This window comes from Neophocaena asiaeorientalis, unplaced genomic scaffold (genome assembly GCF_003031525.2).
Source record: "Neophocaena asiaeorientalis asiaeorientalis breed wild unplaced genomic scaffold, Neophocaena_asiaeorientalis_V1.1 scaffold477, whole genome shotgun sequence".
Lineage (NCBI taxonomy): Eukaryota > Metazoa > Chordata > Mammalia > Artiodactyla > Phocoenidae > Neophocaena > Neophocaena asiaeorientalis.
Window position 1 is genome coordinate 1058010 of NW_020172630.1, and position 13542 is coordinate 1071551.

Below are 13542 nucleotides of genomic sequence, written 5' to 3' on the forward strand. Positions count from 1 at the left end.
GTGCGATTTTTAAATTTCTTTTACTACTTCGCCTGTAATGACTAGCGGTGGAGCCATTTGTTATTCCTGTTAGCCTCTCCATAACATGGGCTGACAACCCTGTTTGAGCTGCCATGCTCACTCTTGCCTATATTTAAAATAGCCCTGTAGGTTACCCTGAAGTTACAAGTAAAGACCAGAATGTCCTTGAATGTATATTTCTAGGCTGAAGATTTTCCAAGAGTGTATTCTAGATTCAAGCCAGCATCTCCTGTGGCAAATCCCCAAATACAAAAAACACTTGTTTTGATGTATTGTCTCCTTTGTGTGGTCCCCTGTAGGGGAAACTTAGTAAATTGTGGATAGAACAACGTAGGTTCAAATCTAGCTCTGTTTTTAGTCTTTGTAATCTGGATGTGATGTGCCCCCACCTCAGTGGGTGTTAGTTTCTTCATCTAGTGTTTGAGGATAATGATGTCTATTCACTTTAGCCGTCTTGCCTGTGAAAACTTACCTTATAAGCAGGAAAGACTGATAAAGAATAGGAGTGTCATCATTAATCACAAAAATATTTCTACAAATTGTATTAATTCTTGATGTGTCATGGGTAGTCATTATCACACTTTTATTGTTGGGTTGTTCATGCTTACATCCTTCTAAGAAGGGTTAAAAATTGCATAGTAAAAGTATAATGGAACAATGTGGAATCTTTAACCTTGACACCCAGGTAAAAGTCATCAGATTCACTCACTGTCTTACATCTACTACAATATAATTTAGATAACATGAAGGCTATGAATAGTAGATGCTGCATAGATCCTAAAAAGAGGTTTTTTTCCCCTAAAATCTTACCAGGGTGAGCTCTGCTGATAAGAGCAAGATTGTTTATGAATATTGGTATACTTAAAGGTATGAATAATGATGAGAACCTAGTACATCTTTCTGTAATGTTATTAGATTTTATAAAATCCCAAACATTAGCACATGAATTATTTACTGATCTTTCTTTCTTTAAAACATACAAACAAACAAAAAAAAACCACCTTGGAATTAGAGGGGTCCCTTAACACAGAACTTTATCATTATATAAAAAAGATTAGTAATATTTGTAACAATATAACTAAATCAATGTAACAATCAATGTAACGATACAACTAAAGTCACCCAACTGAATGGGAACCATATACCACTCATTATATAGTAAATTTAAGCATGATTTTATATACACAATAGGTAACTAGTAAATATTTGTTGAATTGTATCAAGCAGAGCAGTCCGGGGTTTAGAACAAGGAACAATCGACTACTGCATCAGGAGCTGGAGAGAAGGATCACAGTGGAAAGCAGGGATGAGATTAGAGAGGGCTTCAAATGCATTTCTCATTAGTTTTAATTTTGCTTTCAGTGTGGAGCTATGGATGGCTCTGGAATGAGAAAATCGACATGTTGAAAAGCATGAAAAGTAATTTCTACTTTTTTGTATGTTGTTTTAGAAGTAATTCTAATGTTATTTTCTTGAATGTTTTCCATCCCCAAATAAATTGTGCCTTTTGTGAATCGTGACCATTCTGTAATATTATATATGAGGAGAGGTGACACAATGAGATATTTTATTCATTCTCCCAACTATCTTGTACCAAATTTTTAGAACACTTATGTAAAATCAGGTGCCCTCATTTGAAATACTTCTGGAGAATCTTTCTTCATTCTTCTGTATGTGATTAAAAGATAGACATTATACACATTCATTTAACAACTATTAATTAAAATCAACTATTGCAAAACATTTAGAATATGATTTTCTTGGGCTTGTTTTTAAATGAAGATAATGTATAGACTAGCAACTATAGTTAAGTTAGTTTCCTTCCACCTCTTTGCTTTCCTTTCCTTACTTCTTACCCCCAGGGTTTAAAGTCCTATTTTTAAGCCTCTTGCTGTTGAGTTGTTTTCCTTAATATCTGTCACATATATTTGACTGACACATTTATTGAATGTACCGGGGGTGGGGGACCTTCATGCAGAGCCCTCTAAACTTTAAAGGCTTGTTTCTTTCTTCAGAGAAGTTGAGTCAAATTAATAATGGTCCTTAGAGAAGCAGGAAGCTTCTGGGTCTTGACAAACTGGCAGGGAGGCTCAGACAATGTCTCGCTGTAGCCTGGAGGCCGGGCAGATTTGATTGACCAGTTCTCACAAAACTGAAAGGCCCTCTTTTGAATGGCAGCCTGCCACCCTAAGTGTTTGTCAGTGTAGGCACTGAAGCAGAATAGCATTTGGAAAGCAAAATATAATTGTAAGTGAGAGAAAAGTTGGAGGACAATGGCTCTACTAGAGGCAGAGAAGAAAGGATGATGGTTTCTTGTGCTTCTATGGAGACATAACATCTCCTGAATTTATAGAAGGAATCTTATTCACTGAGAACATAAGTAGGATACCATTCATGTTGAACAAACTCATTATTAATTTCATAAGACCGTTGTGTCTCAGGTAAGTTTACCTGATATGGGCAGTAGTTCATTCAACCATCTAATTATAGAAGAATGGGATGAGATGCAGTGGGTTTGGTAATAATAACAAGGCGAAAATGAGGTATAAAACCAACTGTTCTATCTTTGAAGGAAAGTCATAAGATCAGTGTTGATAAGTCAGTGATAGAAAAAATAAGAAATTTCTTTTAATGTGTCTAATAAAACTGCTAAAGATATTTTGTCATTGAAATCATTTGGCTCAATTTCCCTTATATTGGTACTTATTGACCTTATGAATTTTGATAGTGGTACTTGTACAGCTGTTATTAAGTTTTCGTCTAGTAACTACTACATTTCTGATTTTCTAAGGTTGATAACTTGATTGTAAATAACAATAGTAAAAACTGAGATCCATGTGATCTTTTAGCATTATAGTTTATTTCACAATCTAGTAAGGCCAGAAGTTGACATAAACACTATGCTATCCAGAGACCATTCATTCCTATCTAACTTTGAGTTTATTTTTTTAATTTAATAATTTGCATAATAAACATAGATACTGAAAAGAAATATGCCTACTTTATTTAGGATTGTAGTCACTTATTGACGTAGTAATATTTAACAAATGAATCATAAAAATTCAGGGCATATAGTGTGATGTTTAAGATTCTTATCAGTAAATATTGGCTAATTATATAAAAGATTGTTTCCAGAGTTTTAACAAATAACAGGAATTGGATTGTGGAGATACTATTTCTCATGAAGAACAGAATACCTGTTTCTTATCTGACCTTTTGAAATAAAATCTACTTTTTCTAACAAATAACTTTTACAACATGAATATCTTATGGGATATTTAAAGAGTTATGATATTTTTTTTAATTTGTGATTTCTTTCTAAGACATTTCTGTAATACCTGGAAGGCATATTTTTTGGAGAATAAAATAATCACCATACTTAATCACTTACTAGAAATTAATACTTTGACCTGATATTTTAAGTTGCTTCATTTTATTTTTAGAAAGATTAACCCCGAATTATAAATTTTTAGGAAGAATTCTGTAAGAATGTTTCTTGACATTTTATAATTCTTTGAAGTATCTACTAATAATCAATCATATTAAATACATGTTTTCAAGTTTAAAAAACACTGAAACTCCAGTATAGCCCTGATTTCCATAAGCTGAATTCTATACTAAGATCTTACCCTCAGATTTTTGGTAAGCATGTCTAGTCACTAAAGTTGCAAAAGATTCCTGTTGTTAGAATAGCTTACTCCTGAGGCAGGCCAGTGTCATTGACCCTAAGATCATCGTGGATGGATCTCAGTGTTTCTTTATTTCATTTAAAAAGTTCTAAATTATGCCTCTTTACATATCTTTAAAAGTAAAACCAACATTGACTTGAAATAACAGTGAAGGATATTCACCTCTTTTTTTTTTTAAAAGGGCCATGTACTAGGTAAATAGGTAGAGTCATTTAAATAGCTACATTTGATATTGTAAATCTTTTGTGAGTTATTTACAGCAATTGAATTGAGCTTATAGTTTCTATATATGATTTCTGAGAAATACATAGTATGATTATTTCTGACTAGACTGAAAGCTTACCTTTGTATTGTGGTGTATATTAGTATACATAGTATGATTATTTCTGACTAGACTGAAAGCTTACATTTGTATTGTGGTGTATATTAGTATACATAGTATGATTATTTCTGACTAGATTGAAAGCTTACCTTTGTATTGTGGTGTATATTAGTTATAAATTCTGTTTTGTTGTATTCAGTTGCATTGTTTTCATCAGGCAATTTATCACATGGGTATATGTGAAATTTCTTCATTTATTAAATTTCAGATTACGTATTTCAAGCCAGAGCGAGATTTAAACATTTTTCCATAAGTATAGCTGCAGGTAAACAAGCAATTTTAGCCCTGAAAATAGCTTCTGCTTCTGTCAACACTTTGTTTATTCTTTCTCTGAGATAAAAAGTTCAGTTTTCTGATATTTGCACCAAGATAAAGTCAGTAAACAAGATTAATATAGTGTGGAAAAGGTTGTCAGCAGCCCTGACAAAGGAAATAAGTTGCCTGTACATAGAACATACTGTAAACTGAATAAAAGTGTCAGGTCCACCATGAGATAATGTGATCATGAACCTCTAACAAAGCATGACATAGGCGCAGTCGGCTTTTCTCATAGCCACTGTGTCAAAAATGGATTACTGTATTCCAGGGTTACCCACTGGAATAGCATGAAAACCTCATTTTGAGATGAATGCAGGATGTAGTCCTGGAGTTGAGCCACATGTTTACCTGTGGTGCTCAAACCATAGGGTTATTAATGTCATCATCTGTGCACATTTGCAGTATTTGCATTTCTTAGAGTTTCAGTGTGTGCTGGCATCCACGTTACCCAATTGATACAAGACAAAATAACATTTTTGAAAATGTTCGTTTCTTCTGAGGGGTATTTGTTGCCTCATCGTGCCTTTTTGGATTCTATACGTTAAGTGGCACTTCTATAATTACAGAGGGATTTTTTTTTTAATACAGCGGAGCATAATGTAAAGCCTTTTGCTGTCAGTTCATGTTTCATCATTTGTGACGGTGGATCCGTGCTGTTTTTATGTTCCCGTTGAGAACCCGCTATAGGATAGGAAAGTTGTGACATTTTCTTTAAAAATGGGAATAGCTTGCAATATCAAAAAAGTTGAACCTTGAATTCTTTCTCAGCTTTTTAATTTGATTTAGAAATAAAGGAATAAAATTTTTTCCCTTAAGTGAAATTACATTTTGTTCTATGTAAATACACAAATAATTCCTAAGTTTACGGGAAAACTATAAAAAGGACTACTCACTACTTCCTTGACTTAAGTCTTTGAATGCAATTTTTCTGAAGTACAGTTGATTTACAATGTTGTGTTAGTTTCAGATATACAGCAAAGTGATTCAGTTATACATATATATATGTATCTATTCTTTTTCAGATTCTTTTTCATTCTAGGTTATTACAAGATAATGAATATAGTGCCCTGTGCTATACAGCAGGTCCTTGTTGCTTATCTATTTTATATACAGTAGTGAGTATAGTTTAATCCCAAACCCCTAATTTGTACGCATTTAAAATGTGTACATTATAATACATGTTATTTACATTTAGGAGTTAACTGCAAACATGTTGGTCCTAGGAAATATCATCTTCTCAACACTAATCTAATTAAGTAAACCTTTTTTTATATACAGTTAAATATATTTGCCGTTGTACAGTATTTGGAAATGAGAGTCAGTGGTCTAGTTCTTAAGAAAGATTTTTTTTTTTTCTGTTATGAAGGTACTTTTTAAATAGTCTTAAAATTCTAGCTGAGGAACTATGCTAGACTAAAACAAATAGCACATTGTTACCAGGAATTAAAGTATCTTTTGGTCCATGCAGTTGTGTCTTAGGTTTTGAGAATCGTTATATTCTCCATTTCAGAGTGGATGTCCTCAAATGAAAACATCCCTGTTATTCACTGCCTTTTTACACACTCAACGGTGACCTATTTTTGGTTTTAAATATCCTTTCAGGTGACCACTCCTGGCCCAGTCAGTAACAAGAGAATGGTTCACTTTTCTCCAGATTCTCATCACCATGAGTGAGTATGCATGGTATTTGTATAATCTTGTTGGGCTATTCTGTATCTTTCTTTTGGGAAATTGGTAGCTATTGCTAGTAAAGGTGGTTCAATTTAAATCTGTCTTGTAAAAGAGTAAACATCATATACCAAGGACAGTAGTCCAAGAACAATTTAAATGAAACCCATGACAGAAATATAAAGAAAAGTTTTTAAGTGATCATTCTTTTATTTTACTTGCAATAGAATTTGAAATTCACGTGTTACTGAAAGTCATATATAAGATTATCTCAAAGCGTTTAAATTTTCATTACATTAAGTAGCATCAAGCTCCCCTTCGACTCAGCCATCCTCACTTCCTTCCTTCTACAGCCCTTTCTAAGGTACTGAAATGAAGAGTGAGTCTTTTCCTCATGAATTCTCTACCCTCTTCTCCTGTCCAGCATGAGCTGTGATGGGACCAGAAAGTATTTGCATTTAGCAACAAAAGGAAGAGACTAATTTACTAGATAACTCCAAAAAAGTAAAGCTGTGGCTTGGTGAGTTATGGGGTGAATTTCTAGGTGCTAATTCTATTTCTAAATACATCTTTGTTGGAAAACCTGAAATAAGTTGTGTATTTTGGCTCAATACCATGTGTCTCCTATGAAGCTGGTTGCACTTGAGAAAGACCGTTAAAGTATGGAACGATATGAATTAATTATTGAATGAATTTTTTCTGGAAAACAATTATATTAGGACCCATTAGGTTCTATTTTTTAAATCTACTTTTTATCAAATATAAAGCAGAAATTATTGTTCAGATGTAGCTTAATTTATAAATATTAATATAGTATAATTTATATGATATAAAATATCTATATAGATTATTTTTATATATTTACTTTTATAGCTTATGATATCACAATCTTCCCTCTTAATAGCTTATCTTACTCATTGTTTCATTATCCCATAAAAGACCTTCTCTCTTTTTTCACTCAAACAGAAAAAAAATAAAAATAAAAATGGATAAAGCATTTTTTATCTCATAAGGACCACCAGAAGATTTGTATGTTTCCGTCTCGATTTTCTGTTCTGATAGAAAACAAATACTCAAGAAAGTAGATTTAGAGCTATATTTAAGCCAAAACTCGCATTTGGTAAAGATTGTAAATGCCCTGAGGGCAAACAATCTCTATCACCGTCGTAATCCAGTGCCAGTTGTTGAGTGAGTGAAGACATCAAAGTTTGTATTTAAAATAGGACAAATGCAATAATGTCAGTTGAGTATTGCTTCTGAAATTAGCCGGTATGACCCTCATTGTAATATCCCAACAACCCTTCCACACCCATCTCCCCATAAATAAGAGTTTCTGGGGATGGAACTTAGATGCCACTGTTTTTAGAGTTTCCCAAGTCATAGCAATGTGTTTGATTACAATTCTCTCAACACTCGGGACTAAAACGGTCATTTTACTACCTCGCGCCCTACCTGCTACGCCCACTTTTTTTAGTATCTCATTCTGACCTCCTCTTTTCCACATCCTCCTCCATTATTTTAATTACAGCTCTGTTATCTTTTATATGGATCTTTCTGTCTCTACTCTCTCACTATTTCAGTACATACTACTTACTTCTACTATTCAAGTTCAGTTCTGATCCTTTTATTTTCCTATTAAAACTTCCAGTATTGATTGCCTCTTGACAGTGGACAAACCTTAGCATATCGTTAAACACCTTCCACAACCTGGCTCCAGTTACATTTCCACTTTGTTATCCGTTATCTCTTCCTCCTAACACCAGTGGTCCAGCTGTCTACCTCTGTGCCCTGAATAGAACCTCTGCTGCACTGGCCCCTTTAGCCAGTGACTTTGCTCATTCATCTCCTCCTATCCATATCTGTCAAAACCCTATTTATTACTCAAGACTGATTGAAAAGTCATCTATTATATTTTTCAGGATGTACTAGGTGCAAGTAACAGAGTATGAAACTAATGCTAGCTCAGACCAAAAGGTTTGGTTTCTCTTTTCCTCACACGCGAAGTTAGAAGGAAGGTGGCTCTAGGGCTTGCTACTAAGCTTAAGGACATTATCAAGGGCCAGACTATTTCTCTTTTTCTGCTTCATCACCTGTACTCATGTCCTAGTGCTACAGTAACAAAGTATCACGAACTGGGTGACTTAAACAACAAATGTATTGTCTCATAGCTCTTTTCTTTTTCCATACTTCTTCTTTTATTTCATTGCAGAATAAAATTCCTCTTGCATTCTTGCACTCTCCCTTTAATTTTCTATATTCTTAAAATACTTTTTATTGAAGTATAGGTAACATACAATATTATATTAGTTTCATTTATTGAAGAAGCTGTCTTTTCCCCATTGTATGTTCTTGCCCCCTTTGTCATAGATTAATCGCCCATATAAGTGTGGGTTTGTTTCTGGGCTCTCTATTCTGTTCCCTTGGTCTGTGTATCTTTTTTTGTGCCAGTACTGTACTGTTTTGATTACTATAGCTTTGTAGCATAGTTTGAAACCAGGGAGCATGACACCTCCAAGGTTTGCTCTTCTTCCTTAAGAGTGCTTTGGGTGTCGCACATTTCTGAAGCCTGGAAGTCCAAGATCAGGGTATCAGCAGGGTTGGTTACTTCCGAGGGCCCTGAGGGAGAATCTGTTCCTTGCCCCCTTCCTCACTTGTGATTTGCTGGCAATCTTTGCTGTTCCTTGATTTCTGCTACATCACCCCAGTCTCTGCCTTCATCTTCCCATTGCCTTTGCCCTGTGTCTGTATCTGTGTCCCAACTTTCTGCTTTTTATAATGACACAGATACAGATATATAATAGCATTTTATAAGGTCAAATTGAATTAGGGCCCACCCTAGTGACCTCATTTTAACTTGATTACCTCTGTAAAGACCCTATTTCAAAATAAGGTCACATTTTACAGTACTAGGGGTTAGGACTCCAACATATCTTTGGATGGGGAGGGGGACACATTTCAACACATAGCATCTTCCTGGTCTTTTTTTCTTATATGTCTTCACATTTACTGCCTCATAGTCTCAAGATGGCGCCTATGGTTCCACATATCATGTCTGCATTCAAGGCAGGAAGAAGAGGGAAGGACACTACAAGCAGCTTTCCTCAAGAAACAAAATTATTTTCAAAAATCACTCACCCACCTTCCCTTAATTCTCATTGACCAGAACTGGGTTACTTGGTCACCCATAGTTGCAAGCGAGTTTAGGAATGTAGGTGTCTAGCAAAGGTTTAGATCAGTCATGATAGGTTTCTTGAGTCTGGCACATAGTGGCCCCGAACAAAATAAGGATAAGAAGAGGATGCTCTCCATTGAGTAGCTGCTAACAAAATTTGTCGTTCTCAGCTCACTGACTTTTCAACATTCATACACACTCTTCACTCCATACATACATACTGTGTGAAATACCTTTCCTGCCTTTCCCAAAGAAGACCACTTCAAAGTCTCATCCAGTTACATCATCTGTCTCAAAATCTCTTCCGGGACCTCTGAGTGACATGAAGCTTTAGTCAGATCTGGCTATGGCTCCTTGTAGTATGTTGTATGTAGCATAAATTAAAGGTGACTGCATATAAAATATAGAATTGTGAAGAATGCAGCCTATTTCAACAAAAGCTCCTATTTGGTAAAGGAAGCACTTAATATACGTCCAATTTGGCAAGCAGTCCTTTTCTGCTTTCTTGGAGGACCTTTCTTGTTATTTATATGTAAGATCACAGCTGATATGTTCATTACCTCAGATGCCCTTCCAGGGTGCTGCACAGTTTTTGCAACTCATTTCTTTTTTTTTTTTTTCCCTTCAGCTTTATTGAGATATAACTGACAAATAAAAACTTGTAGAATATTTAAAGTGTGCAACATGATTTTATGTATATTTATATACGTATACATACACACATTGTAAAAAGATTCCCACCATCGAATTAACACATTCATCAGCTCACATATTTACTTTTTTTTTTTTTTTTTTTGGTGAGAGCATTTAAGATCTACTCTCTTAACTTTAAAGCATACAGTACAATATTGTTAATTACAGTTGTGATTAATGTGCATTAGATCCTCAGGCTTGATTCATCTTATAACTGAAAGTTGGTGCCCTTTTATCAGCCTCTCCCCAGCTCCTCCACACGACTCCCCACCTCAGCTCCTGTCAACCACGATTCTACTCTGTTTCTAGAAGTTCAACTTTTTGTTTTTTTTTTAAGATTCCACATATAAATGATTTCAGGCCTATTTATCTTTTTCTGTCTGGCTTATTTCACCTAGCATAACGCCCTCCAGGTTCATCCATGTTGTCACAAATGGCAGGATTTCCTTCCTTCTAAGGCTGAATAATACTCCATTGTATGTGTGTATATTAATTGACCATATATGCATGGGTTTATTTTTGGGCTCTCTATTTTGTTCCATTGATCTATGTGTCTGTTTTTAACCAATACCATACTGTTTTGATTGCTATAATATAATATATATATATATTTAGTATGTATTTTTTGAAGATAGTTTGAAATCAGGAAGTGTGATAGCTCCAGATTTGCTCTTCTTTATCAACGTTGCTTTGGCTATTTAGGGTTTTTTATGGCTCCATACAAATTTTAGGATTTGTTTTCTATTTCTGTGAAAAATGACATTGGAATTTTTATGATTCCCTTCGCTCTGTGGATTGTATGGATATCTGTGCATAGTATAGATATTTTAGCAATATTAATTATTCCTATTCATGAATGCAAAATCTCTTTCCATTTATTTGTGTCTTCTTCCATCAGTGTTTTATAGTTTTCGGTGTATAGATGTTTCACCTCTTTGGTTAAATTTATTCCTAAATATTTTATTATTTTTGATGCTATTGTATATGGGATTGTTTTCATAACTTCTCTTTGTGGTATTTTGTTGTTAGTGTATCCAAACACAGCCGACTTATGTATAGTGATTTTGTGTCCTAAAGCTTTACTGAACTTGTTCATTTGTTCTAATAGCTTTTTGGTGGAGTCTTTAGGATTTTCTATGTATACTATCAGGTCATCTGCAAATAGAGACAATTTTACTTCTTCCTTTCTGGTATGGATGTTTTTACTCTCTTTTTCTTGCCTAATTTCTCTGGCTAGGACCTCCAATATCTGTTGAATAGAAGTGGCAAGAGTAGTAGCCATCCTCGTCCTTTTCCTAATCTAAGAGGAAAAGCTTTCAGCTTTTTACCATTGACTATGGTGTTAGCTGTGGGGTTGTCATATATGGCCTTTACCATGTTGAGGTACATTCATTCCTTCTATTTGTTGAGAGTTTTTATCATGAAAAGATGTTGAATTTTATCATTTGCTTTTTATGCATCTATTAAGATGATCATAAGACTTTTATCCTTCATTTGGTTAATTTGATGTATCACATTTACTAATTAGCAGTTGTTGAACTATCCTTGCATCCCTGGAATAAATCCCACTTGATCATTGTGTATGACCCTGTTGAATTTGTTTTGCTAATACTTCATTGAAGGTTTTTCTATGTTCATGGGAATATTGGCCTGTAATTTTCTTTTCTTGTAGAATCCTTCTCTGGCTTTGGTATCAGGATATAATGCTGGCCTCGTAAAATGAGTTTGAAAGTGTTCCCTCCTCTTTGATTTTTTGGAAGACTTTGAGAAGGATTAGTATTAATTTTTCTTTAAATATTTCATGGAATTCACCAGTGAAGTGATCTGGTCCTGGACTTTTTTTGGGGGGGATAGTTTTTGATTACTGGTTCAATCTGCTTCCTAGTAATTGGTCTTTTTAGATTTTCTGTTTCTTCGTGATTTCAGTTTTGGTAAATTTTATGTTTCTAGGAATTTATTCATTTCTTCTAGGTTATCTGATTTGTTGGCAAATAATTGCTTATAGTAGTTTCTTGTGATCCTTAGTATTTTTATGTGATCAGTTGTAACAGCTGGGAAAGTAGGTAGTTAAGACCCTTCCAGGGAGAACAAAGATGGGTGTTTTGCCTGCTCCCTCTACACTGAGCTTAGGTGTATTGCCATGAGGGGACATTGTTCCTGTGTCTGTTTAAAAACTGCTTCTTTGTTTGCTGTAGTCCTGTAAGACTAGTGAATGCAAGCTCCACTGGCTGTCAGAGCCAGGAGATCCACGGCCTGTCCCTCAGGAGGCAGCTGCAAAAGCTGGGGCACCAGACATGTGTACAAGCTAGCAGCCTGGTTTTGTTGTTCCAGCAAGCAGGAGTGAGAAGGCAGGGGAAGTGCCCCCAGGCCCCTGGACTCTGAGGAGGATGGCAGCCAGCCCCTAGATGCATCCTCAGTTAGACTCTAGAACCTCAGGCGGCAGCTTGTAAGGTTTGCCATCAAACCTTTGCCTTCCAGGAGAAGACTGGGAGATGGACATTTTTAGGCAAACATCCGGCTCCCTCTGGGCTGAACCTTGAGGGACAGCCACAGAGAGCTCTCACGTGCCCATTAAGAACTGCTTCTTTCTTTGCAGTCCTTTGAGTCTCAGAGCTGGGTGCTTCAGGGACCCTACCCTCAGGCGGGAGTCTTAAAATTGCCTTTCTTCCACTTTAGAAAAAAAAGATGCCCTCTCAGTTCTGATCTTATCTTGGCACATTTCCCTGTAGTGTAAAATCCTCTTGGGTTCCAAACAGGGGGTCATTCATATTGTACTGATAATGATGTTGACAGATTAAATCAAATGACTAAGTCACAAAGCTTTATGCAATTTAGGTAGTTACTAATTCTTTGTTTTCAGCATCTGGTAGATTATTAAAAATACCGCTTAATCTTGAAATCATTGTGTGTGATATTTTTTGGCGTAAAACTCTGAAGGAGTTCAATAATCAAGTATTGGTTCTAACCAAATTCCTTTTATTTCCATTTGTCAATTTGTGTGAACAAGGTTTCTGAGCACTCAAATTGTTAAATCTATCAGTAGAATTGATGCTAATGGTAATATTCATCAATGGATATGTGAACTAATTTGGGGGGAAAACGTGTTAATGATAGCTTTCTAATAAAATTTTATTTTTATGCTTAGTATTGTCAAAATGTATTTATGTTGGTTTAGTTGAGTATTAATGAAAACTATTTCAGACCTTAAGTAACTGATGGTTATCAACTAACAATTATTATTAGCATTGACTAACTTACAAACTTTTCAAAATAATTTTTACTCTAGTTTTATAGTCACAGATCCTTAAGGAAATGTTATATGTGTATTTATATACATATGTATGTATGTTATATAGATATACACACACATTTTTGTTGCAGAAGACTATAATAGGATAACTAATAAAAGACTTTCAAGGGCTTCCCTGGTGGCGCAGTGGTTGTGAGTCTGCCTGCCGATGCAGGGAACACGAGTTCGTGCCCCGGTCCGGGAAGATCCCACATGCCGCGGAGCGGCTGGGCCCGTGAGCCATGGCCACTGAGCCTGCGCGTCCGGAGCCTGTGCTCCTCAATGGGAGAGGCCACAACAGTGAGAGGCC

General features: G+C 35.3%; 1 protein-coding gene across 3 annotated transcripts in view; it reads left to right on the plus strand.

Annotated features, from left to right (window-relative positions):
- Positions 1 to 13542, plus strand: part of GPATCH2 (G-patch domain containing 2) — a 169374-nt gene that overhangs the window by 94207 nt on the left and 61625 nt on the right. For all 3 annotated transcript variants that reach the window (XM_024739203.1, XM_024739204.1, XM_024739205.1), the window contains exon 6: positions 6013 to 6080. In XM_024739203.1, coding sequence (XP_024594971.1) covers positions 6013 to 6080 — 68 coding nt within the window. The remainder of the gene's footprint in view (positions 1 to 6012; positions 6081 to 13542) is intronic.